Genomic DNA, 24,256 nt, shown 5'->3' with positions numbered 1-24,256 from the left:
GGCTCTTGAGGGCACCATATGCACCAACAATGCGACGGATTATTGATTACAACTTCTTGTGGAGAAGAGGTTTTGTCTACAGTTCTCTTTTCTTTTTCTTTCAATGGCAAAAATTGAACGCTTAAACATGAACTTCTAAAACATAATGAAATTCATGAACTGAAATGGAAAACATACCTTTTGTCATGGTGATCAATTTCCGGCAATGTGCGGAATGTCTCGTCTACTTCAAAGGCTCGTCGATGGCAACGTCCAGAAAGCCCTCTACTAGACCAGATCCCATTTACTTAAATTCCTCCTTTCCATGAAAGGAGGAGAGGTTTTAACCGCTACCAATTACAACCAATGACTATACGACCATTCAGGGAAACCATCCAGTGAATGGGTCAGTTATGGAAACTATCTACTTGACCCATTAGCATACTTAATATATATCATTGAATATTGATACATCTTCAAGAATATTTCCCATAGATATACTATCCTTATACCCAAAGAAAGAATATTAAATTACATGAATCATGACGGTAAGTCCTTTAGAGCAAGTATTACCTTCCACGTATTACAATGCAACTCTCCTTTGAATGAGAACTTTATGTGCCACATATCTTTATGAATGAACTTCCAAATGCTCATTCGAGATCATCTTACATTGTCATTCTCTAAACTTTATGTATACAACCAAATAAGAGAAGACAAAAATGAACTTATGGGGGGTTAGTCAACATTGAAGTTAGACTTCAAATTTAAGGCAATGAATTGATTCAACTTCAACTCATCCGTGGGTGTTAGTGTAGACGAGTTCAAGTGCACTGAAAAACAGATTCCAGTGTTTGTACCCCAACATAGAAACTGTCATTGACCCCCCTGAATATTCTAACTTCAGAGACCACCCATTGCCTTTATACGTTATCCATAATGTTGAAAATTTCATCTCCACCATTCCTATTTCTTATTTCTTCAAATTTGGAGTATTTCTTTTTTTTTTTTTCACGGTAACTCTAAACTAATCACTCCTTGTTTTTCAGCTTTCATCTATTTCTGCAGAATAGCGATCCTCTTTTTACTGGATTCCTGACACATTGGTAAAAAAGGTAATTTCAAACCATGGAACAGATTTTTCATCACGAATCCAACTTTTTTCTACTAGAGATAAGAATTGGTCTAGCACATAATCATTTCAAACCATGGAACAAATTTTTCATCACCATAAAATAGGTCCATTCACAGTAACAAACAATTGAACAATGTAAAATACAAAGGGGCTACATCCAAAATGTACACGAGTCTACTAAGGCCATAAGATGCCCTAATTCACAAAATCATAAGCAAGGCAAGTTGCCATCTCCTGCCTGATATATTGAAAGAGCTAACTTTCATGGGTGTGGCCACCACCAGCAGGGCCTCAAAGGAGTTGCTGACTGCAAACTTGTCGTGCATGAATCAACTATCAATGATGTATTCATCCTTGGGAACGATCATGTAATAGTAAAAACTCTTTAAGCCTTCTTGGTTCTGGTAGCATCTGTGATTGTTGTTCTTCACTTGGTTGAAGTTCCAACTGATACTGAATTTACCCACTGTGGCAACTAGGTGAAACACACTCCACTCATTTTGAAAGGCGGAAAACTAGCCCAACATAAGGACTTAAAAAAGAAACTACTCACTTTTGAAGGGTAGCTCAAACACAAATCACCTCTTAGGTGAAGAATAAATGACTTGACTCAAGTTGGATGTTTGACACACTCCTATACATTTTAGGTAGAGGTTCTAGGAATTCCTCCGAAGTAATAAAAACACAATATGATAAACTAGAGAAATACTTGATGAAAACAACTTTAACCGGATGGAGGCGACTATGCACCACTCATACTTCCAAAGTAAACCTTTTTTTTTTGGAATACTAGGGGAGACTATAATGGTAGAACTTAATAAACTTGACCAAGTACAACTTTTTTTGGGGTGAACGCAATTTTTCTGAGTTAACTATGAGAAAGATATACACCCAAATAACAAAAACACAAACTTGAAAACAACTTTGATGCAAGATATTCCATATCTTGAATGAGCACATCATTGAGTGATTAAGTTTGACAAAAAAAATATCTGATTAGAAGACAAATTTGGCTAAAAAAATCAGATTTTACGAGAAAAGCAAACTCAAATCATGTCAATGTTTGGAGAGATAATAGAAGGGAAAATAAGGGAAAATGAGAGATTTTTGGCAGAACTAGACTTTGATACTTCTGATATTAATATCTCCAAAAATATAGCTCAGAATCATAAAAAGTTTGTTGATTAAGAAACTAGACTCAAATATATTTAATTTGATATGTAATTTGACATAAAAATATTCGTTCTAGGATCTTTTATCACCTCTTGATTCTCTTCATTATGTAACTTGACCATTGTCAATTGCGATACGAATATCTCCTTAAATATTGATCAAATTGACATAAAATTTTATCTTTATGAACCTAGAATTCAATATATTTCATCCAAGTATAACTTCTCTTTATAAAATATACTTATTTTGAGATAAATAAGCTGATATAATTAACAAATTTGTAATCTGGTCGAACTGAGTACTCTTTTTTTTATGGCCAGCATGACTATTGACTCTTCCAAGATTGATATCTCCATATAGAAAACTCTGATTGAGAATTGGTTAAATAAGTAAGAAAATAGACTTGAGTATATTTATTTAGATATATCTCTCTCCCTGTAAAGTCTCATTCTTAATGGCATAAGATGGCTAAAAAATCGAAGCTTTCTACTGCTACTCGAACTTCTCTTGTAGTCTAACCTTTGCTGCTTCATATATCTATTTATCTTTGTAAAAAACTCAGATTTCAAAATTTATTTTTGTGATGGAAAGTAGACTCGAATAAATTTCTTTAAATATATAATTTATAATATTAAAAGCACAGTATGGAGGTGCAAATGCGAAGAAAACATTAGGATTTGGAACTGAAAAAAGAAAAACAAGATAGAATATGAACCTAAACTACTAGAGATGAGAGCTCATAAAAGGATCATATTATCTTTGTGGGTTGACCGAGTCAACTCATAAAACCTGCTCTGATACCATGTTGAATTTATGCAAAAGAGAAAAACTTCATAACTTGTTTTAATCTGAGTACATAAGCCCTTATTTATAAGAGAGGAAAGTAATAGAGTCCAATTATAATTAAAGTACCCTTGTCCCAATTACACCAAAAGTCTAACACTTAAAGATAAGTCCTAGCATAATTAAATAACTTAAAATAGTAGAAGACTAATATAACTAAATTACCTTTAAACTTAGACTCTTCTGTAAGACCACCTTCTAAGAGACTCTTGTAAGACTCCACCATATAAATTATAGTTTTGTGAGACTTCTTACTATGAGAGTTAGGTAAGAGTCTTCCATATCTTCTCTTCAACAACCATTGACCCTTGCGAAATGGATATCTCCCTCCAAAAAACTCAGATTCAGAATGGTTTGATAAGGTAGAAAATATATGTACATATATTTCTTTTAACATATAAATCTAAATATAATGTCTTGTTTTTTATGGCTTAAAATGGCTCGAAAAGTGATATTTTTTGCTATTGCTCGAACCTCTCTTGCAATCTAACCTTTACTACTTCAAAAATTGATTTCTCATTGTAGAAAACTTTGATTGCCAAAATTATTTTTGAGTTAGAAAGTAGACTCGATGATCCGTCAATATATAATTTGTATTATTAAAATTTTAGTATGGAATCCAAGAGAGCTAGGGGTACTGGAACAAGAAAGAAAGAAAAAAGATTGAATATGAACTAAAACTTCTAGAGATGATTGATCAGAAAAGTAACACATTATCTTAGTGGATTGATCGCGTCAAATGACGAAAGCCGCTCTGATACCATGTTGAATTTTTGAAAAAAGAGAAAAACTTCATTTACTTGAGTACATAAGCCTCTATTTATAATAGAAGAAGTAAGTAGAATCCAATTACAACCACACTACCCTTGTCTCAATTTCACCCAAAGTTAAACACTAAAAGATAAGTCCTATAACAATTGAACCACTGAACATAAATAGAAGACTAATATAACTAAAACATCTTTAATTGAGACTTTTTGTGAGACCTCCTCCTGTGAGACTCTTGTAACACTCCACCATATTAATTATACCTCTGTGAGACTTCTTACTATGAGAGTCATATAAGACTTTTTCATACCTGCCCTTCAACAAGGTTATGTTAGGAAGGGCGCCCGTATACAACTCATAAGGAGATTTTTTTAAGAAGGCACCTTATACAAACTTGATTTATGATATGGCAAGCCGTATTTATGGCTTTGTCCCAAAATTTATGTGGCAAATTGTATGCATGTAGCATAGTCATTGCCATTTCAATTAGGGTTCTATTTATTTTCTCAATAAGACCATTTTGTTGAGGAATTTGATGAGCTGAAAATGTATAGTTATATCATACCAAGTACCATATTCCTCGAAATTTGAATTTTCAAATTCTCCTCCATGGTCACTCCTAATTTTCATAATGCTACAATGTTATTCTTTTAAAAGTTTCTCACATAGCTCTGTAAGGGCAGGAAAGCATCATCCTTGTGAGCTAGGAAATCTACCCATGTGAACCTAGAGTAGTCATCTACAACCACTAGGGTGAGATGTTTTCCATTCAAGATCAAGGTTCGAGTCAGTCCAACTAAATCCATGTTGATTAGTTGAAGAGATCGAGAGGTTGAAAGTGAATTCTTAGCTTTGAAAGAGTTTTTGTGCTGCTTTCCAAGTTGGCAAACATCTCAAGGTTTCTCCCTTAAAATTTTCTGATTTAGTAGTGCTCTAACTAGGTTTTTCTTTACTAATTTATTCAAGGAATTCCTATATGGCCTATTATGCCATAACCAGACTCATCAATATTTTCACCCAAACAGATGGTACTAGTTGAGGGTAAGTCAACTATGTTCAAAACATAGAGATTAATATTTCTATGTCTCACTAGAACTAGTTCATCATTTTCATTCTTTACTTAGCATTTGTGCTTTTAAATAGAGGCTTTATGCCCTTCATAAAAAATTTGACTAATACTAAGTAAATCATGCATCAACCCTTCGACATAAAAGACATTGGATATGAAAGAGTTGGGGGTATCTAAGTTACCAATTCCTTTGATGGTACCTTTGCTATTGTCTCCAAATATTACATGACCACCGTCTTTCAATGTGAGTTGTATGAACTTCTTCTCATCACCGATCATGTGCCCCAAACACCCGCTATCTATGATCCATACATACTTTGGTGTCTTGGCTCAGAAACATACCTACAACATGAAAAAGATAATCCCTTAGAGATCCCATTGAGGTTGGATCCCTTTGGGAAAACGCTTGGTCCACTAGATGATTTGCGCATCCAAACTTGTTTGCCTATGGATTTGTGGGTTACCACAACCCTATTGATTGTTTTAGGCACCCAAATTTGTTTGATGCCATTGAAATTCTAGACTTGGCAAATGTGGGCATAGTGGCCCAACTCATTGCAATAGTGGTATCTAATGTTTGGAATTTGAGTAAAGTTTTGATTTTGTCTTTTCTTATTCTTCCCAATTTTCCTCCTACGTGTGTTCTTTTATGATTGGGTTTTGAGTTGTTGTTCTAACTCAATACTCTTCTTCTCAAAAGTCAATCTATCACAAGAGAGCTTATCGATCACACCGCTTTGCCTTGATGCATTAGCCACATGGCTTTCATTAGCTTTTTTCAAGGAACCGAGCTCACTTTTGAGGTTTACAGTCTCATGTCTTAGAGCATTGTATTTTTTCTCATATATATTTACACTATGAATTGATTTTTCTAATAAAAGTTCCAATTCATTTTCATAGTCCGAGTCATTTACCTCTTCCAAAGTAGTGGACTTGTCATCTTCAATAGCCATGAGACCCACATCTGTCTTTTCTTCCTCAGAGTGGCTGGACTCTTCTTCCATTGCATCCCAAGATGAGATCAATACTTTTTTCTTCTTGTTATTTGGATATTTACTTGAGGATAGGATTGTACCTTCTAGATTTGAGTGTTTGTTTCTTCTATGCCCTTGTTTTCCACACTCATAATAAACATCAGACATTTCAAAAGATTTATCATTTTGGTTCTTGAATTGATCTCATCTAAAAAAATTTCCTTTTCCTATGCATCTTTCTTTTGCTGAAAAAAGTTCTTAATAAATGGAAAATTCTTCATCATTTGTTCTACCTCTTTCTTGAATACAGAAAAATTACCACAACATGTGGGAAAAAACACCTCTTTATTGTACTTCTTCATCTACTTCTCCCCTTCAAGTGGGGGATAAAAAGGACATAAAGACCCAGTTGGATAAAACACAATGTGGGAGAATAAAATCACTTCTAGCCATACGACAAAGCTCCATACATTAGTCGAAATAGTCATAGTCTAAAATACACTTTGCTCAATTTTAAAGGTGTAAAAACGGCCCAACTTTAGGGCACAACAAAAAGGCTACTCACTTTTTAAAGGTAACTCAAACACAAATCACCTCTAGGGTGAAGAACAAAAGAATTGACTTAAGTTGGTTGTTGGGCACACTCCTATTCTTTTTAGATAGTGGGTCTAAGCAATGCTTTGTATTGGAAGATGGGCTCAAGCCCACAAGCTCAAGACAAGAATCTCACACATCAAAGGAGTGGCATATGTGTACAATATGGTACTTTCCATAAAGATGGCATAGAGGTGTAAATATGTGTTCCTTTTATGTCTTTTGTTTTATCGAGTGGTTGCCCTAAGGGCATTGTAAAACTATAAATAAAGGCATTTGCTAAGAGGTAGATCATTGAAGCCCAATCCTCTTCTTCCATAAATTCGTCCAGTTTTCCTCTTTCTTATTTGATGCAAACCCTTCTTCCCTTAATCCAAACTCTCTCCTTTTACGTTTTTCTTCTTCTCCTTTCCTTTCTCTCTTCTTCTTCTTCTTCCTTGTTGATCTAAAGTTCTTCTCATGGGATCCTAAATTCTACATTGTATCAGAACAAGGACTTTAGGATCCCACTTGATTAAGTGGTTATGAAATATGTCCAAGAAGTTGGTAAAAGGAGTTTAGCCATGAAGAGATAAGTTAATTCTCTTCTTCTTTATGTTTTTTCTTCTTCTTATTTACATACTCCTTCTTTACGTTTTTTCTTCTTCTTGAACTTTGAATCACATTAAGTCAAGATAATCTTTATATGTTGTGAAGATTTATTTTTATGACTAAAATGATGTTATAATCTTGATCATCTTGTAGATCAATTACAAGCTTGATCAGGATCAATTGCTACTCGTGTCTTATCAAGATTGATGTTTTGACATTCAGTCACCTTTATGTAACCTGGATCAATTTTAATTGAGGTGAAATTACAGCACATGTTGCTATAAATTCTCCCACTTGATGTTGCTCATGGGATTGTGTTATGTTGTTGGATGACCGTAATATGTTTGATCAAATTCCAACACTCACTTATCCCTATTATTTTTGTTGCTCTTGAACTTCAACAATTGCATTTTTTTACGTTGAAGTATTCCCATGAGCTGAAGATAAATTTGTTTCCAAGTGTCTTGATTTGCCTCTAAGTTTTCTCTAAATATTTTTCTCTCTTAGTTTGTGTTGGAATTTGGATTAAGGCCTAAGCGGTTGAAGCTACCTTCTCCTCTTTATTTTCCTTCAAGAATATAAGAGAAATTGAGTGATGGCAGGATCTTATTCTCAATTGCCAAAAGCATAATTTTTTTGATAATTTGGTGCTTACTTTTGTGAAGAAATTCTTTTCTCCTTTCCCCTCTATTGTTGGTGACTGATTTGGTCCACGGGGTTTTCAAATTACATTGAGTAATTGTTATTTGAAGAAGGCCCCTGCCCTTCTTGACCTCCACATTTGCCTTACCTCGTCATGGAGAGTGGACACACCAGTAATAATAAGAGGGACATACTCTGCATTACTACGATTCCACTAAGAGGTCTCTCCAATTACCTTAGTTGGTCACCATCAGTATGGAGGGTCCTCATTACTCGTGACCTTCTAAGTCATTTTATCAAAATCCTTCCTCCGATATATGAAGAAGATGAAGCCTACCACAAGTGGGTTAAAATGATAACATGGTTATCAGTTGGTTCATCAATAGCATGGAAGAGCATGTAGCTAACAATGTGGTCCACATGGAAACAACCAAGGACATTTTGGACACTTGTGCTAAGCCCTACTCGAGTACTGCCTCCTTACAAAAAGTATATAATATCTTACAAAGTATGATACATACTAAACACGGAGATAACAGTTATGAGTTTTTGGCCCGGTTTTTGGGCCTTCTCCAAGAATGGAAAATAGCTCAGTCATACTCCACTGACATTTTTGTTCAAGAATGACATCTTGGCAGCCGCTATTTTCTTGTCAAATATTAAGCCTTACCTTGAGGTTGCGAAGACTCAGCTTCTAAGTTCCTCCACTCTTCCATCCTTCAATGATATCAGTGCTACATTACTATGGATCCCTGATCCATCTTTCCCTTCTCCTATTGATGCTCCATTGGTTATGTTCTCCAACAATCGGGGTACATTATCCTCATACAGAGGACGGGGCAAAAATATGAGAAGGGGCAGAACTATGAGGAGGGCAAAAAATAGAGGTGGTCGAACGGGTCCAAATAATTCCTGAGCTGAGCCTCAACTTTGCACTTACTGTGGTGGTCAGAACCACCTTGTGGAAATATGTTGGAAACTTCATGGCAAGCCTAATTGGGCCACAACTAACCCAGTCTTTGTTAATGTTGAGAAATGTGAAGAAAAGGCTGACTTCCAATCCGAAAATGTGACTCTCACTGCTGAAGGCCATGTTGCATTTCAGAAAATGAAGCCCTTAATGGAATCCTCCATTCCTCCATTATCTACTGCAGCTACCACTATTGCCTCAGGAATGTTTTCTTCCTCTTCATCCTCTTCCTCTTGGATCATCCACTTCAGGGCCTCCGAACATCTATAAGGTAACAAACACTTGTTTCAGTCATTATCTCCTTGTCTTCCTCATAAATTTGTTACTAATTGGAAGATGTGCTCTAGCCCACAAGACCAAGGAAGGCCCACATATCTAAGAGTATTATAAGATGGGCCACATGACCAAGGAAGGCCCACAAGATGTGCCCAAGCCCATAAGAAGTAGGACCCACCATGATTACCATGAGTTGGCATCCTTATCACATATGTTGGAAGATCAAGAAGCAATCACAAAGGTATCTTTATCTTATGGTCACATCCTAGAAGATTTATAGTTTGAGTTATGTTTGTCTTTTATCGATATTGAGTTATTTAATTATCCTAGGACTTATCTTTAAGTATTAGAGTTTGGGTGTAATTGGGACAAAGGTAGTGTTATTGTAATTGGACTCTACTACCTTCCTCTGTTATAAATAGAGGTTCATGTACTCTGATTATAATAAGTTAATGAAGTCAATGAAGTATTTCTCTTTTCCATAAATTCAACAAGGTATCAGAGCGGGTTCAATGAGTTGACTTGGTCAACCCATAGAGATAATGAGATCATTTTTTCTAAACCCTAAACCCTAAATCTAGGTTTGTAGTTATTTTTTCTCAGTCCCTACACCCGTAGTTTACTTTGCATTTTTCACCTCTATACTGAGATTTTCATATTGTAAATTATATATTGACGGAAATATATTTGAGTCTAATTTCCAAGGAAATAATATTTTTTCCAATCGGAGTTATCTACAAAGATAAATTGATATTTGAATGAGCGGAGGTCAAATTGCAAAAGAGGTTTGAGTAACAGCAGAAAGCTTGAAATTCCGAGGTATTTTATGCCATAATGAACGAGAATTTATATGGAGATATATATATCAAAATAAATATCTATAAGTATATTCTTGTACATATTAAACCAATTTTCAAATGGATTAATCTACAAATATAAATAGATATTTGAAGCAGCGAAGGTCAGATTGAAAAAAAAATTCGAGCAACAGCAGAAAGCTTCAACTTTCGAGGTATTTTATGCTATAAAAAAAGAGACTTTATAAGGAATATTATATATAAAAAATCATATATGTAAGTCTATTTTCTTAACTTTTCAACCAAAACTAGATCTGATTTTTTTTACAATAAGATATTGATCTTGGAAGAATCAATGGTCATACTGGAAAAAAAGGTGAAACAGTACTTAGTTCGGCCAAATGATAGAGACCGAAATCTATCAGATTATTTATCTTCTGATAATCATATTTTATGAAGATAATTTATAATTGTATGCTATTGATTTAAGTCTAGTTTCATAAGGAAAAAATTTCGTGTCAATATGATCTATATTTTAAGATATATTCGCATTGGAAGAATCCAAGGTCATGTTGGTGTCCTATTGCATTGAAGAATCCGAATTTAAGCCAATTTTTTTGCGTCACTGTTTGAGTTTCTATATCAGGAAAATATCTCGCTTCTCCCTGGTTTAAGGGTTTATTACTACATCTATGTTATTTGGGCATATTGCGGCATCTATGATATTTGATTCAAGCTGGGATCACTGCCATTACCTCCCACCTTGAGGGGGGAGAAGTACGAAGTACAATAAAGAGGTATTTTATTCCATATGTTATGGATAGGTTTATGTAACCAAAATATACAAGAAAGATGGAGCACAAAATATGAAGCTTATGCATCTAAGAAAACATATTTATATCGGATTATGATTATTTCATCTGTCCTTCTACAAGGTTTATTATTTTGGTTCGTGTTATATATGTTGGAAGATGGTCGTGTTACATTACAATTGTTGCTATTATGTCTATTTGAATGAGACATTATTATTGAAGAAGAGGTGGCCTTAGTACCTTTTATCATACCAAAATTTATTTGACTCTTTCAAATATCACGATTGGGACACCATGAGAGTCGGTGTCCAGATTGGGACACCATGATAAATTTAACTCTCAAAAATATCACGGTGGGGATACCATGAGAGTCGGTGTCCAGATTGGGACACCATTATAAATAAACCCACTACCCCCACTGTAATGGCTTTTATTACTCCTACCACTTGACAGTCGTTGTCCTGTGGAGGGACACGGTGGTGGACACTTCAGAGCAATGCCGATAGACACACTACCTTTGGAAGACAGAGTGTGCCCTACATCCAGTATTAGGACTATAGTTTGGAGCAATGTCTTACCAGCTAGGAGTGATTTTTACTCTCACTTATATTATGCCAGCAGGGCCTCATGGAAGGACGCAACAGTGTGAGGGGGAATGTTGGAAAATGAAGGCATATTGGAAGATGTGCCATTTTATACAAAAAGATTCAATACATCATTTGCAGCAAGCTGGGAGTCCATGATGTTCTCTTAACCCCACCCCCCGCGCTTGAGGGGAAGTGTTGGAAGATGGGATCTAGCCCACACAACCAAGGAAGGCCCACATGTCTAAGAGTATTATAAGATGGGCCACAAGACCAAGGAAGCCAACAAGATGGGCCTAAGCCCATAAGAAGTAGGACCTACCATGATTACCATGAGCTGACGTCCTTATCACATAAGTTGGAAGATCAAGAAGGACTCACAAAAACATCTTTATCTTTTGCTCACGTCCTAGAAGAGTTCTAATTTGAGTTATGTTTATCTTTTATTTATATTGAGTTATTTAATTATGCTAGGATTTATCTTTAAGTGTTAGAGTTTGAGTGTAATTGGGACAAAAATAGTTTTATTGTAATTGGACTCTACTACCTTCCTCATAGAGGTTCATGTACTCTGATTATAATAACTTAATGAAGTCAATGAAATATTTCTGTTTTCCATAAATTCAATTGGTACATTATCAAAAGAGTAGAATTAGTCTGTCACCTTCTCACCCCGTCTTCTTGTATATTGCAGGAGTTCACTATGAAGCGGGTGATTGGTAGCAGCTATGAAGGAAGAGGGGGGGTTGGTGGGGGGTTGTCTCTCTTCCACCATTAGTTGCCCTATCATCAACTACATCCAAAGCCAAACTCTGGCACAACCGGCTTGGTCATCCGTCAATTTTTTCACTTCGTTCTTTGCTTTCGTCTTTAAAAGTACTTTCTACTTTCAGTTATGAGGTTTGTCAATTAAACACATTAGGTGTTATGGACCCAATAGTGGGTCGAATCAGGCTGAGACACCGTGACCGAGTCAATTACTCTGACTGAGTTAGCTATGTAGCCATTTAGTTTATTTTCATGTTAAATGCCTAGAGGGGAAAAATTGTAATTCTCTCTGAAACCTTAGATCATGAGTCCTATTTAAGGGACGTTAGGGAATGAAATAGGCAAGTTGAATTTGAAACAAAACGGGTCAAGGTTCTCCTCCGACGAACCAGGTTACGGCTTCCCACGGAGCCGGGTTATCCATCGCCGTTCTTCCCTACGATTCTTCTCATCTTCGTCTCTTCTTCTTCGTTATCCTCTCCAATCTCCCAGGGAATCTCCGTGTTGATCTGGACCATAACAGTTTGGTATCAGAGCAGATTCATGATGAGCTACTCTTCGTTCCCAGATGAAATAGCCGCAGAAATAATCGCAAAAATGATGTGAAACCTCGAAGCCTTCGCACAAAGTTAAGATCAGCAATTCGGGAGGAGATGAGTGCCAATCGCACAAAAATAATCTCCGGAGCAGAGCAGATATTTCAGCCTTACAGTAAAAAGCCTAAGAAGGGGGCCGAAATCGAAGCTCTTCGGGATAAAGACTCAGAGCAAAGAGTCGCCGTTGCAGAAGAAGATGTTCGACCTCGAATCTATTCGGAAAAGCCCGATTCCAAAGTCGTTCAGCCTCAAACCTCTTCGAAAAAGGCCGATGTGGGTTCACAGGTCTTCGTTCGACTAATTCCTCCAAACGTGGAACTCTCGAGCTGAAACCCACCGTCAGGAAAACTAAAGTTGGGGAGACTGGCAATTCCCGAGCCGAGAAGCTCCACGACAAATCTCGGCCAAAAACCTTTGCTATTCGTCGGCGGACAAAGCCTCCAAAGGTCATGATGTTCGGTGCCAATGGTGCTAAGCAGAGCTCGTCGCTAAATCGATGGGGAGAGTACACATATGAGAACAGGAAAGACCAGAAATCCAGAAATTTTAATTTTGAATTGGAAATGGTTGCTGTGGCGGAAGATGAGATTCTTGAGAAACTGAAGTTTGGAGTTGGAATCATGGGTGGGGGTGATGCTCCGTCCACTGCTGGGCTCCTTTCCGACAAACTCATAAAAGAAATTGCATCCAGCGAGGCTGAGGTTCGGAATAAACTTAATTTCGGGGCCAAGCTGCTTGAGGGTGGAACTGCTCTTCTCCACGAAACCCAGACAAGAAGACCACTGCGGCACAGGGTTCGGGTGCTTTCGATTCACGAAATGCCGATCACGACCGGCAATGTTCATTCCGTGGATGACATTTTTGTTCCGAGACCAAAAGAATTCGGTTTCGCCCAGCTGTTGGTCCCTGCTGTGGTCGACGAGTTGGTGGCAGCAACAAACACTGATGGATCTCAGGCGCAGGAGTTGCACAAAACGAAGCAAAATGATGCCCGAACTGCGGAACTCGTAGCGAAATTCCTCCAGGTATGGCGTCGACACCCTTCCTCTACCCAGCGTGTACTAATTACTGCAGTGCCTACTCTGTTCTAGAATGATATTGGGGTAGACACCGCTCCGCTAATCTCTGTCTCGCCCTGTCCAAAGCTGCGAAACAGGGGATGAATTCATTGTTCCAGCTGGGTCATATTGATATAGTCAACCAAATTATGGCATTAGCAGATGCGGGTGGGGCAATTTTAATGTGTGGGAGTAGGAACCATAAGGTTCAGCCAAAGGAAAATAATACACAGTCTCTTTCATGTCTTGTTAAGATATATGATTCTTTGGAAAGTGATCTCAACCTGAATGATGTTGTTGAGTTCGTTGGAGTATTCACTTGTCACCCAGAGCTTGTTGTTCCTAAGACTGATATAGATGAGCTCATGGATGGCCTTTGTGATTATGCTTTGGCTCAATTGCCTCCTAGTAAGATTCCAAGGCTGCATTGTTTAATACATCGAAAGTTTGTTGTTCTGGAATTCCTTATTGGCTCCCCTATCACTGAGCCAAAACCCAGTTTGATAAGAGGGATTCGAGCAACATTGCTTAGACATCTTACTTCTGTTCTTAGCAATGATGGTGTAGTAGCTCAATTCATGGTGTTGCATCTTCTGTCCAAGGTCCATGCTAGAGTTGATTCTATTGCTGAGGGGAAGTTGTCATTGAACCTATGTGGTCTTAATGCTGAGAGTGTTGCAATTTTTGTTAGCCAACTTCATCTTGTGATCCTGAGTATTCTGCCATTTTCGCAAGGTATAACCCTCACTGTGGAACACCTACACATAGCCACCCTTGCACCCCACACAGATTATCACAGTAATAGACTGCTAACTGGAGCATTGCAACTGGTGAGAGGGTCCCACTTCACATTTGATGAGACAAGGTTAATTTCAGGAACACTCAACTCTGTTGGAGTTGCTAATGGGAGACTGCTCAACAATCTTATGGAATGTCACCAGATTGAAAATGAGTTTGATTCCTATAAGAGGGAGATGCCTCCAGATGTTCAGTTACTAATCTTGTCAGAAAGTATCTCTAGCATCTTACCTACTGATTTGGTACTGCCATTCCGACCAGTTGGTGTCACTTATGTCAAAAGCCCCACTGAAGAAGACTTGAAATCGTACACAAAGCCGTGTAATTATACAAATATACAAGCTTTCTCCCAACTCATGTTATCAGCAGCAGGCTACATGCTCAAGACAGCATTCAGATTTGGGGCAGTTATGGGCTTTCTACTTGCTTCTAATGGTCTTTTGGTGCTTCTCATTGCCATAAACCTCTTCAAGCTGTATTATGAAGATGACTGAGATGGCCTTTTTGAACCAATTACTGGTTATGGCCTTGGTGGGTCATCCATGGCTCTATTGGGGAGAGTTGGGGGAGGAATCTACACGCAAGCTGCAGATGTTGGTGCCGTTCTTCTTGGGAAAGTTGAGAGAAAAATTCCCAAGGATGACCCAAGAAACCCTTCTGTGATTACGGACAATGTTGGAGACAAAATGGTCAGGACATTCGCCGCCGGTGGCAACTGGAAATGCAATGGGACTACAGAGGACGTGAAGAAGATTGTCACTACTCTGAATGAGGCTCAAGTCCCTTCGCAAGATGTTGTGGAGGTGGTGGTAAGCCCTCCGTTTGTGTTCCTTACCCTTGTAAAAAGTTTACTGCGTTCTGATTTTCATGTTGGTGCACAAAACTGTTGGGTGAGGAAAGGGGGCGCATTCACAGGAGAAGTTAGTGTTGATATGCTTGTCAATTTGGGAATTCCATGGGTTATTATTGGCCATTCCGAGAGAAGAAGTCTACTGAATCAATCCCATGAATTTGTTGGAGACAAGATTGTGTATGCCCTTTCTCAAGGTTTAAAGGTGATTGCTTGTGTTGGTGAGACATTTGAGCAGCTAGAATCAGGACGCACCATGGAGGTGGTAGCTGCACAAACAAAGGCCATGGCAGATCGTGTGAAGGACATGGACTAATGTTGTTATAGCTTATGACCCTGTTTGGGCAATTCGAACTGGCAAGGTTGCCACTCCTGCTCAAGCTCAGGAAGTGCCTTATGAATTAAGGAAATGGCTTCATGAAAATGTTAGTCCGGATGTAGCAGCAACAACCAGGATTATTTATGGAGATTATGTTAATGGCGCAAACAGTGAGGAACTAGCAGGACAGCCTGATGTTGATGTGTTCCTGGTTGGCGGAGCTTCTCTTAAACCTGAATTGGTGGATATCATAAAGTCTGCCACAGTGAAGACAGCTGCATAAATGGAAGGGAGGTAGGAGGTGTGTGTTGCTTACATACTCAGAATTGATTGCGTTTAGACTTCTGATGAATCCTTTGTACTTGCGGAGATCTGATCTACTGCTCTTTCCTAGAGCTTAAATAAATTGTTCCAATACTGAAATTTAAAAAAAATAAAAAATAAAAAATAAAATTGTTTCTTTTGCAGGTGGAACCAGCAGGACCGCTTCGCACCCCACAAAATTTACGACGGACATAGTTCAAGTGGGTGCTACTTGGGTTGATGTAGATCAAGGTCGGCAAGCCTACCCTACCTTCAAGCTCACGGACAAGCTCGTTCTCCAGGAGGGATGTGATGTTATGAACCCAATAGTGGGCCGAGTCAGGCTGAGACACCGTGGCCAAGTCAATTATTCTGACTGAGTTAGCTATGTAGCCATTTAGTTTTTTTGCATGTTAAATGCCTAGGGGAAAAATTGTAATTCTCTCTGGAACCTTAGATCATGAGTCCTATTTAAGGGACGTTAGGGAATTAAATGGGCAAGTTGAATTTGAAACAAAACAAGGTCAAGGTTCTCCTCCGACGAACCAGGTTACGGTCTGCCTCAGAGCCGTAGGTTACGGTCTCCCTCAGAGCCGGGTTATCCATCGTCGTTCTTCCCTACAATTCTTCTCATTTTCGTCTCTTTTTCTTCGTTATCTTTTCCAATCTCCCTAGGAATCACCGTGTTGATCTGGGACCATAACATTAGGAGTACATATTCTCTTCGTCTTACAACTGCAAATGCTGATCCTTTTGAGTTAATAAATTTTGATGTATGGGAACCTTTATGTGTCTCAAATATTTCTCAAGTTAAATATTTTGTCACTTTTGTTGATGATTTTACCTGTGTGACTTTGTTATGTTTATTTAAAGAATGTTCAGAAATTCTTCCTCTATTTCAAAATTTTCATGCTATGGTATTGACACAATTTGGGAAGAAAATTTAAATCCTTAGGTCTGATAATGCTAAGGAATATTTGTCTAATGAATTGAAATCATTTTGTGAGGGTAATAGGCTTATCCATCAAACATCATATGTTTATACCCCTCAACAAAATGGTGTTGCTGAAAGGAAAAATTGTCACCTTCTTGAAGTTGCTCAGGGCCTCCTCTACGCCGTGAAGGTGCCTTATTTTTATTGGCCTCATGCTATACTTACGACATGTTTTCTTATTAATAGGTTATCTTCATCGGTTCTTCATAATAAAACTCCTTACACTATTTTATTTCATGGGGAAGATCCATTTTGTTCATGTTACTTCCCTACAAAAAATAAACTTAGATCCTCGGTCTATGAGGTGTATTGTTTTTTGGAACTCTCGCACCCAGAAAGGTTATGTCTGTTACAATCCTACCCTTTGAAGGATGCTTGTTTCTCGAAATGTAACTTTCTTTGAGGACACCTTCTTCTACTCCTCCCATTATTCTCCTCCAGGATAAACATTTCCTTCTACCACTCCGTGTCTGCTTGTGCCTTTTAATGTTGATATTAATTCACCCCTTGATGCACCGGTCGTACCTTCACTTGTGGAGTTGTCGGATCCACCAGAGGTAAGTCCTTCTCCTCCTATGTTTGGGCCTGAATTTGATACTAGGCCTATTTCTTTAAGAAATGAACGTCGTTCATGTACTACTTTGTATTTTATCTCAAATTTTATGTCTCACCATCACTTATCTTTCGAGTGTTTCAGTTCTTTGTTTCTCTTTCTTCTACTTCCATTCCACAGTCGTATCAGGAGGCTCTGAAGCATCGAAGATGGAAGATGGCTATGGATGAAGAAATTCACGCCTTGTATGAAAATCAAACCTAGTCCTTAGCATCACTCCCGAAAATTAAAAGACTGGTTGGTTGTAGATGGGTGTTTTCGGTGAAACATAACCTAGATGGATCGATTGCTCGTCTTAAAGCTTGACTAGTTGCTAAAGGTTATACTCAGTGCTATGGGATAGATTATGAGGAGACCTTCTCTCCTATTGCCAAATTGAATTTAGTACGTATCATCTTATCTATTGTTGCTAACTCATCATGGCACGTATATCAATTGGATGTCAAAAATGCCTTTTTAAATGGTGATATACGTGAGGAAATTTATTTGGTTCAACCACTTGGTTATGTGGTTGAGGGGGAGTCGGTATGCCGATTAAAAAATCTTAATATGGGCTTAAACAGTTCCCTCAGGCTTGGTTTGATAAATTTAGTCAAGCATTTCTACGGTTTGGTTTTCATCGATGCTCGGTAGATCATTCAAAATATTTTAAAGATACTATCAAAGGGAAAATATTATTGGCTTTATATGTTGATGATATTATCTTAACTGGTGATGATGTTCATAACATACAAGAAGTGAAGAATATGATATGTCTGGAATTCAAGTCTAAAGATCTGGGTATGCTTAAATATTTTTTGGGCATAGAAGTTTTTCAATCCAAACATGGGATAATATTGTCTCAGTGGAAATATATCTTGGATCTCCTTGAAGAAACAGGAATGAAGGGTTGTCGACTAGTTGACATACCTATGGATACAAATGTAAAATTGTGTGCAACGATTGGAGAAGATATTGATATTGGCAAATATCAAAGACTCGTGGGAAAACTGATATATCTCACGGTAACTAGGCTGGACATATCATATGTTGTAAGTGTGGTGAGTCAATTCATGCACAAACCACAAATTACCCATTGGCAGGCCTTAGAGAGAATATTACGATACCTAAAATGAGCTCTTGGAAGAGAATTACTATATAAAAAGCATGGTCACTTCAACATAGAAGGCTTCTTAGATGTAGATTGGGCTAGATCACCCGATGATAGAAAATCTACATCTGGATATTGTACTCTTATTGGAGGGAACTTGGTTACATGGAAAAGTAAGAAGCAAAATATGGTTGCAAGATCTAGCGTCGAAGTAGAATATAGAGCTATGACCCATACAGTTAGTGAACTCTTATGGATTAGGACCCTCCTTACCGAATTAGGATTTTATAAAGGAGGTAACATGGGTCTGCATTGTGATAACCAAGCAGCCATTCATATTACCTCAAATCCAGTCTTCCATGAAATAACTAAGCATATAGAGGTGGATTGTCACTTTATACGGGAGAAGTTTCAAGCAGGAATATTCTCCCTCAAACATGTTTCATCTCAAGAGCAAGTAGTTGATATTCTCACTAAACCCACTACATCTAAAATCCTATCTTTTATATGTAGCAAGCTGGGTATTTATGATATCTTTTCTCCTCCTGCTTTAGGGGGAGTGTTGGAAGATGGGTTCAAGCCCACAAGCTCAAGACAAGAAGCCCACACGTCAAAGGAGTGGCATATGTGTAAAATATGGTACTTTCCATAAAGATGACATAGAGGTGTAAATATGAGTTCCTTTTATGTCTTTTGTTTTATCAAGTTGTAGCCATAAGGGCATTGTAAACTATAAATAAAGGCATTGGCTAAGAGGTAGATCATTGAAGCCAGCTCCTCTTCTTCCACAAATTCGCCCAACCTTCCTCTTTCTTATTTGACACAAATCATTCTTCCCTTAATCCAAACTCTCTCCTTCTACGTTCTTCTTCTTCTCCTCTCCTTTCTCTCTTCTTCTTCTTCTTCCTCGTTGATCTAAAGTTCTTCTCATGGGATCCTAAATTCTACACTTTGAAATGATAAAAACACAAGATGATAGACTGAAGAAATACTAGAATAAATCAATTTTAACCGAAATGAGTCAACTATACAACACTCATCCTTCCGAAGTGACCTTTTTTAAAAAAACGTAGGGGAGACTATAATGGTAGAACTTAACAAACTTGGGGTGACCATAATTTTTCAAAGTTAACTATGTTGTAGATACAAAAACAAGTAACAAAAATGAAAACTTGAAAACAACATTGAAGCAAGATTTTGCATACATTGATTGAGCACATCATGGAGTGATTAAGTCTAACCAATGCTCTCTGATTAGAGAAATTTGTCCAAAAAACTTTCATTTTATAAGAAAATGAAACTCAATGCACGTCAATGCATGGAGAGAAAATAGGAGAGAAAATAGGGGGAAAAAAGAGATTTTCTGCAGAACTGACATTTGGCACTTCTGATATTGATATCTCAAAAAATATGGGTCAGAATCTCAAATGGTTTGTTTCTAAAGAAATTAGACTCAAATATATTTAAATTAGTATATTTTTTGAGCTAAAAATATTCTTTCTTGAATCTTTTTTTACCTCTTGATTTTCATCATTTTGTAGCTTGACACTTAACGACTCCAATGCAAATATCTCCTTAAATATATATCAAATTGACATGAAGGTTTATCCTTCTGAAACTATAATTTGATAAAATATATTTCTTTTGAGAAAAATAATCTAATAGATTTTGGACTGTGTAATCTAGCCGAACTGAGTACTTTTTATTCTTTGGCTAGCCTGACCATTGATCCTTGCAAAATTGATATCTCATCTAGAAAAACCAGGTTGAGAATTGGTTTCATAAGGTAGAAAATAGACTTACATATATCTATTTCTTTTGACATATATATCTCCATATACAGTCTCATTCTTGATGGCTTAAACGGATCGAAAAGTGAAGCTTCCTACTGTTGCTTGAACCTCTCTTGTTGTCTGGCCTTTGTTGCTTCAAATATCAATTTCTCTTTGTAGAAAACTCCAATTTGTCAAAATTATTTTTGCGTTGGAAATTAGACTTGACAATATTTTCATAAATATATAATTTTCAATATGAAAAGTTCTTTATGGAGGTGTGAAACCAAGAAACCAATAGGTATTGGGATATGAAAGAAAGAAAAAAGATAGAATATAAACCTAAACTATTAGAGATGATAGATAAAAAAAAACGATCACATTAAATATGATAAAATGGACAAAAGAATTTTTTTTGGGTGTTTGGGGGGAGAAGGGGCTTTCTCCTAGTGAATTTACCTATTTCATTGGGAAAAGTCCCATAAATTAGAGTATCTTGCTTGCAAAAGAGAAGAAAGCACATGGATTTTAGAGTTCGCATTTATATGTTGCAAGATAAGTCACTGTGTTACTAGGTTGGGTAGTCGAGGGAAGAGTCATAAGACCATAAGTTTGATTCAGCATAATTATAGCAATAATATTAACATAATGTCTATATGAGAAGATCATTCAATATAGAGTCAAAAGATAAACATAATGTTGTGGACTCAATAGCACACCGAGTCACACAACGAAGGAGACAACAACAACTCACTCAATAGGATTTATTTCTTATATTTCTTTGAGTAAGATTTATTTCTTATATTGTTTTAAGTAGGAGTTATTTCTAATTACTTTATATGTAAGGGCATTATGGGGAATTATTGTAACCCTAACCCTAAAACTCCTTGACGTGACCTATTTAAGGGAAAGGTATGAATGAAATAGGTAAGCTTTGAGATTTTAGAATAACCTAGTCTAAACAGGTTGAGATCACCTCTTGATCTCGAGTTTAGGGTTTACTCCAAAAATCCAACCTATCCTTCACCCTCCGTTGCCATCCATCTTCACCCAAATTCATCCCTCATCATCCATACTAAGAAGAGGAGCTTCCTGCCCCTTTTCCGAGCCCAAAGAGACAATCTTCTCTCATCACCAGCGTCAACAACAAGTTGGGATCTATTTCCCTCTTGACGTGCAACAAAAGAGGAAGAATTCTGGTTCTTTCACGTGAAGGGTTAGAACAACTCTTCTTGTTGGAAATTCATCACAGAAACAGAGCAAGGACAGCCATCAATGTGAGCCAAGGCTGTCCCCCCAAGCTAGGCCTTCAAGTCCTATAACGAGCTACATCAAATCAGGGTAGAAACCCTGATTAACGTGAGCAAGAACAGGTATTCCTCCATTCTCTCTCCACCTGAATTACTTCCATTCTAGCTATAACTTTAACACTAGAATGAGATCATAAAAAGGGAGATTGATCACTGGTGGAAGAGTACCCAAAGAAGGGATATTTAAGCCTCCTTACCGAGTCCAGCAACTCAGTACCAGTGCTGGATTCACAACTCCCACGCTGTGTTACTCGATCCATGACCCGGGACCGTAACACATAATGTGTATAATTATTACCATAATAGGAATTTTAATTTTTTTAATATGAAACTAAGATAAAGCATAGTTTGAAACCAATCATAAGGGTAATAAAATGTAAATCTTTGAGCATAATATGAAATGATAATTCAAAAATTTGTGCATAACAAGTGAAATACTCGGTAGAACTTTAGCTTAGGTAATTGGAGATTTGCAATATGAGTCTTTTCCTTGTTCATAGTCTAATGAATTCCCACAAATATATAATGTTATGTATTTAAATTGTTTGATTGAAATGTGATTGTCCGTTTAAGACATTGTAACGTATATGCTATCAATATAACATGGAATCACAAACTCAAGTGAACAGTTAAGTAGATGTAATCCGGCAGCTATAGTTTGGGACCTCTCACTCCTAGAATTAGGTGTCATAAAGTAGAGTACTCTCCTGTATAGTAGATCATTGTTGATGGCTGATTTGTGGGTTTATAAACATACTTAGGCTACCACCAGTCTCACGTCATGTATCATTGATGTTATTATTTTTATAGAAATAACATTGTTGATGTTATAAATATACTCCATATGCATGTTTATCTGATACCATGCCTCCTCATCCACCTAAGCTACCACCAATCACATGCATGCATCATCCGAGGAGATGCTTTTGTAGGGGGATGAGGTGGGGTGGGCGATTGTGTCCTAGAGACCGAAAGTATGAAAGTCAACTCATTATTATCACTCTTTCATGTTAAATTATATTTTTCCTATACTAATTTAGGTTTTGTATATATAGATATATCCACACCATCTCCTTCCACATCATCTTCTTTTACATCGTCTCCATTTGATTCCTCACTGAAGAGGTGACCACAAGGCCCAAGCGAGAGTTCCAATGTTGATGATCTGATGAGAGACCACAACAGGAGGATCCCAGAGGAGTTTAGACATTTTTATAGGAGGGCATCAGGACCCTATAGCCACTTTCACTGATTAAGTGGGTCATATCCTGAGGATTCATATGGAGGTGAATGTGGAAAAGTTCAAGCTTACATCGAAGATTAGTTAGCTTGTGTATATCCCTATATTGAGGTAAATATTATAAATTATTCAATAATAATTTTCTTTTATGTTTTCCAGCTTACTATATTAAGATTGATAATTTTTTATGTTATAGGAGAAGTTTGATATTGATATGAATAGTGATGCATTAGTACAAGTGTGCATTCTATATTAGGTGTTGTATTTTGACAGTACCAAAGTGTTATGCTCGCCTGGCATAGACAATGAGGAGGTTACCCCGCGACACTGTCCACTCCTTATGGAGGGGTTTCCCTTGACGACTAGCAATGGCTATGTGTGAATGTGTTTTGGAGGGAGGTTTTCCAGGTGATTAGATCTCTAAGGATTGTGTTCTAAAATCTCAATTATTTTTTTACTAATGTCTAATTTTTATTTTTAGAAACATTCCCCAGTAAATGTCAAAAAAATTAGCAAACAAAATGTTTGATATACTATGGGTTCGAAGTCTTCTATGTGTATCAGAGAGGAGATGGTGTGTATTTAACTTGGAGTATATTTTCTTTAAAATGTACTACTAATGTAATACATTTACATGCATGTATCCTTCTAAATGTGTAGGGCACAAATTGCTCTTATATTAAAGAATTTTGGATTACTCATGTCTTAGTATGGGTGGACTTAGGGGTGGCATCGAACAGAATTGGTTTGTGAGTGGCTCGAGCTCAGCTCGGTTCCGGCTCGGTTCGATTCAGTTTATCTCCATCTCAAACCAAATTTAAGATCGAGATAGGGCTCATTTAAGTTAACGAGCAGAACTCGAATGAACCATGGTTCGGTTCCGAAGCTCACGAGCTTACTCATTAACCTAACAAGGACCAGAGCAACGGAGTGACTTCTTCGGGTTTCATTCTTCGGAAATAGAATAATCAGAATTCGGCAACAGCAAGTTCGAGGGCGAAAATGGGGATTTGGGGGCTCGGGAAGATTGGAATAAAATCGACTACTAGCAAGAAAATCGGAATGCAATCTGCTCCTTTAGGTAAGTTTTGGTTTTTTATTCGATTTCATCTTCTTATTCTTCGTTGTTCCTCTCCGATTTCTTCCTCTGCGATTTCTTTGTCAGATCTTCTATCTCATCAACGGAAAAAGAATTGAGGTAAGTTCTTTTATTCTTTATCTTCTTTTTTTTTTTTTCGCCGACGGAATAGTGATCTTTTTGCATTTTTATCTACTCTGAATATGCTGTATTCCATTATTTTTCTTCAATCTCACAATAAAAATGATATGGATGAACGC

At 37.2% G+C, this 24,256-nt stretch overlaps 1 protein-coding gene and 1 pseudogene across 1 annotated transcript; both read left to right on the top strand.

The window, feature by feature from the left end:
- Positions 1-13,730: 13,730 nt before the first annotated feature.
- LOC137938305 (mini-chromosome maintenance complex-binding protein-like) lies at positions 13,731-14,921 on the top strand. Its single transcript, XM_068783285.1, has one exon. It carries the CDS (start codon positions 13,731-13,733, stop codon positions 14,919-14,921), a length of 1,191 nt encoding a protein of 396 aa, XP_068639386.1.
- LOC137939208 (triosephosphate isomerase, cytosolic-like) lies at positions 14,871-16,698 on the top strand (annotated as a pseudogene).
- Positions 16,699-24,256: the final 7,558 nt, after the last annotated feature.

This window comes from Aristolochia californica, unplaced genomic scaffold (genome assembly GCF_029961685.1).
Source record: "Aristolochia californica isolate CCGP_79_NKW_82.1479 unplaced genomic scaffold, dmAriCali1.0.hap1 SCAF_8, whole genome shotgun sequence".
Lineage (NCBI taxonomy): Eukaryota > Viridiplantae > Streptophyta > Magnoliopsida > Piperales > Aristolochiaceae > Aristolochia > Aristolochia californica.
Note: the sequence above shows the minus strand (reverse complement) of the source record. Positions and strands in the feature narration are given on the sequence as shown.

Bases quoted from the DNA above. Each gene is read 5' to 3' on its own strand.
- LOC137938305 (XM_068783285.1), top strand. From the start codon at position 13,731: ATGAATTCATTGTTCCAGCTGGGTCATATTGATATAGTCAACCAAATT.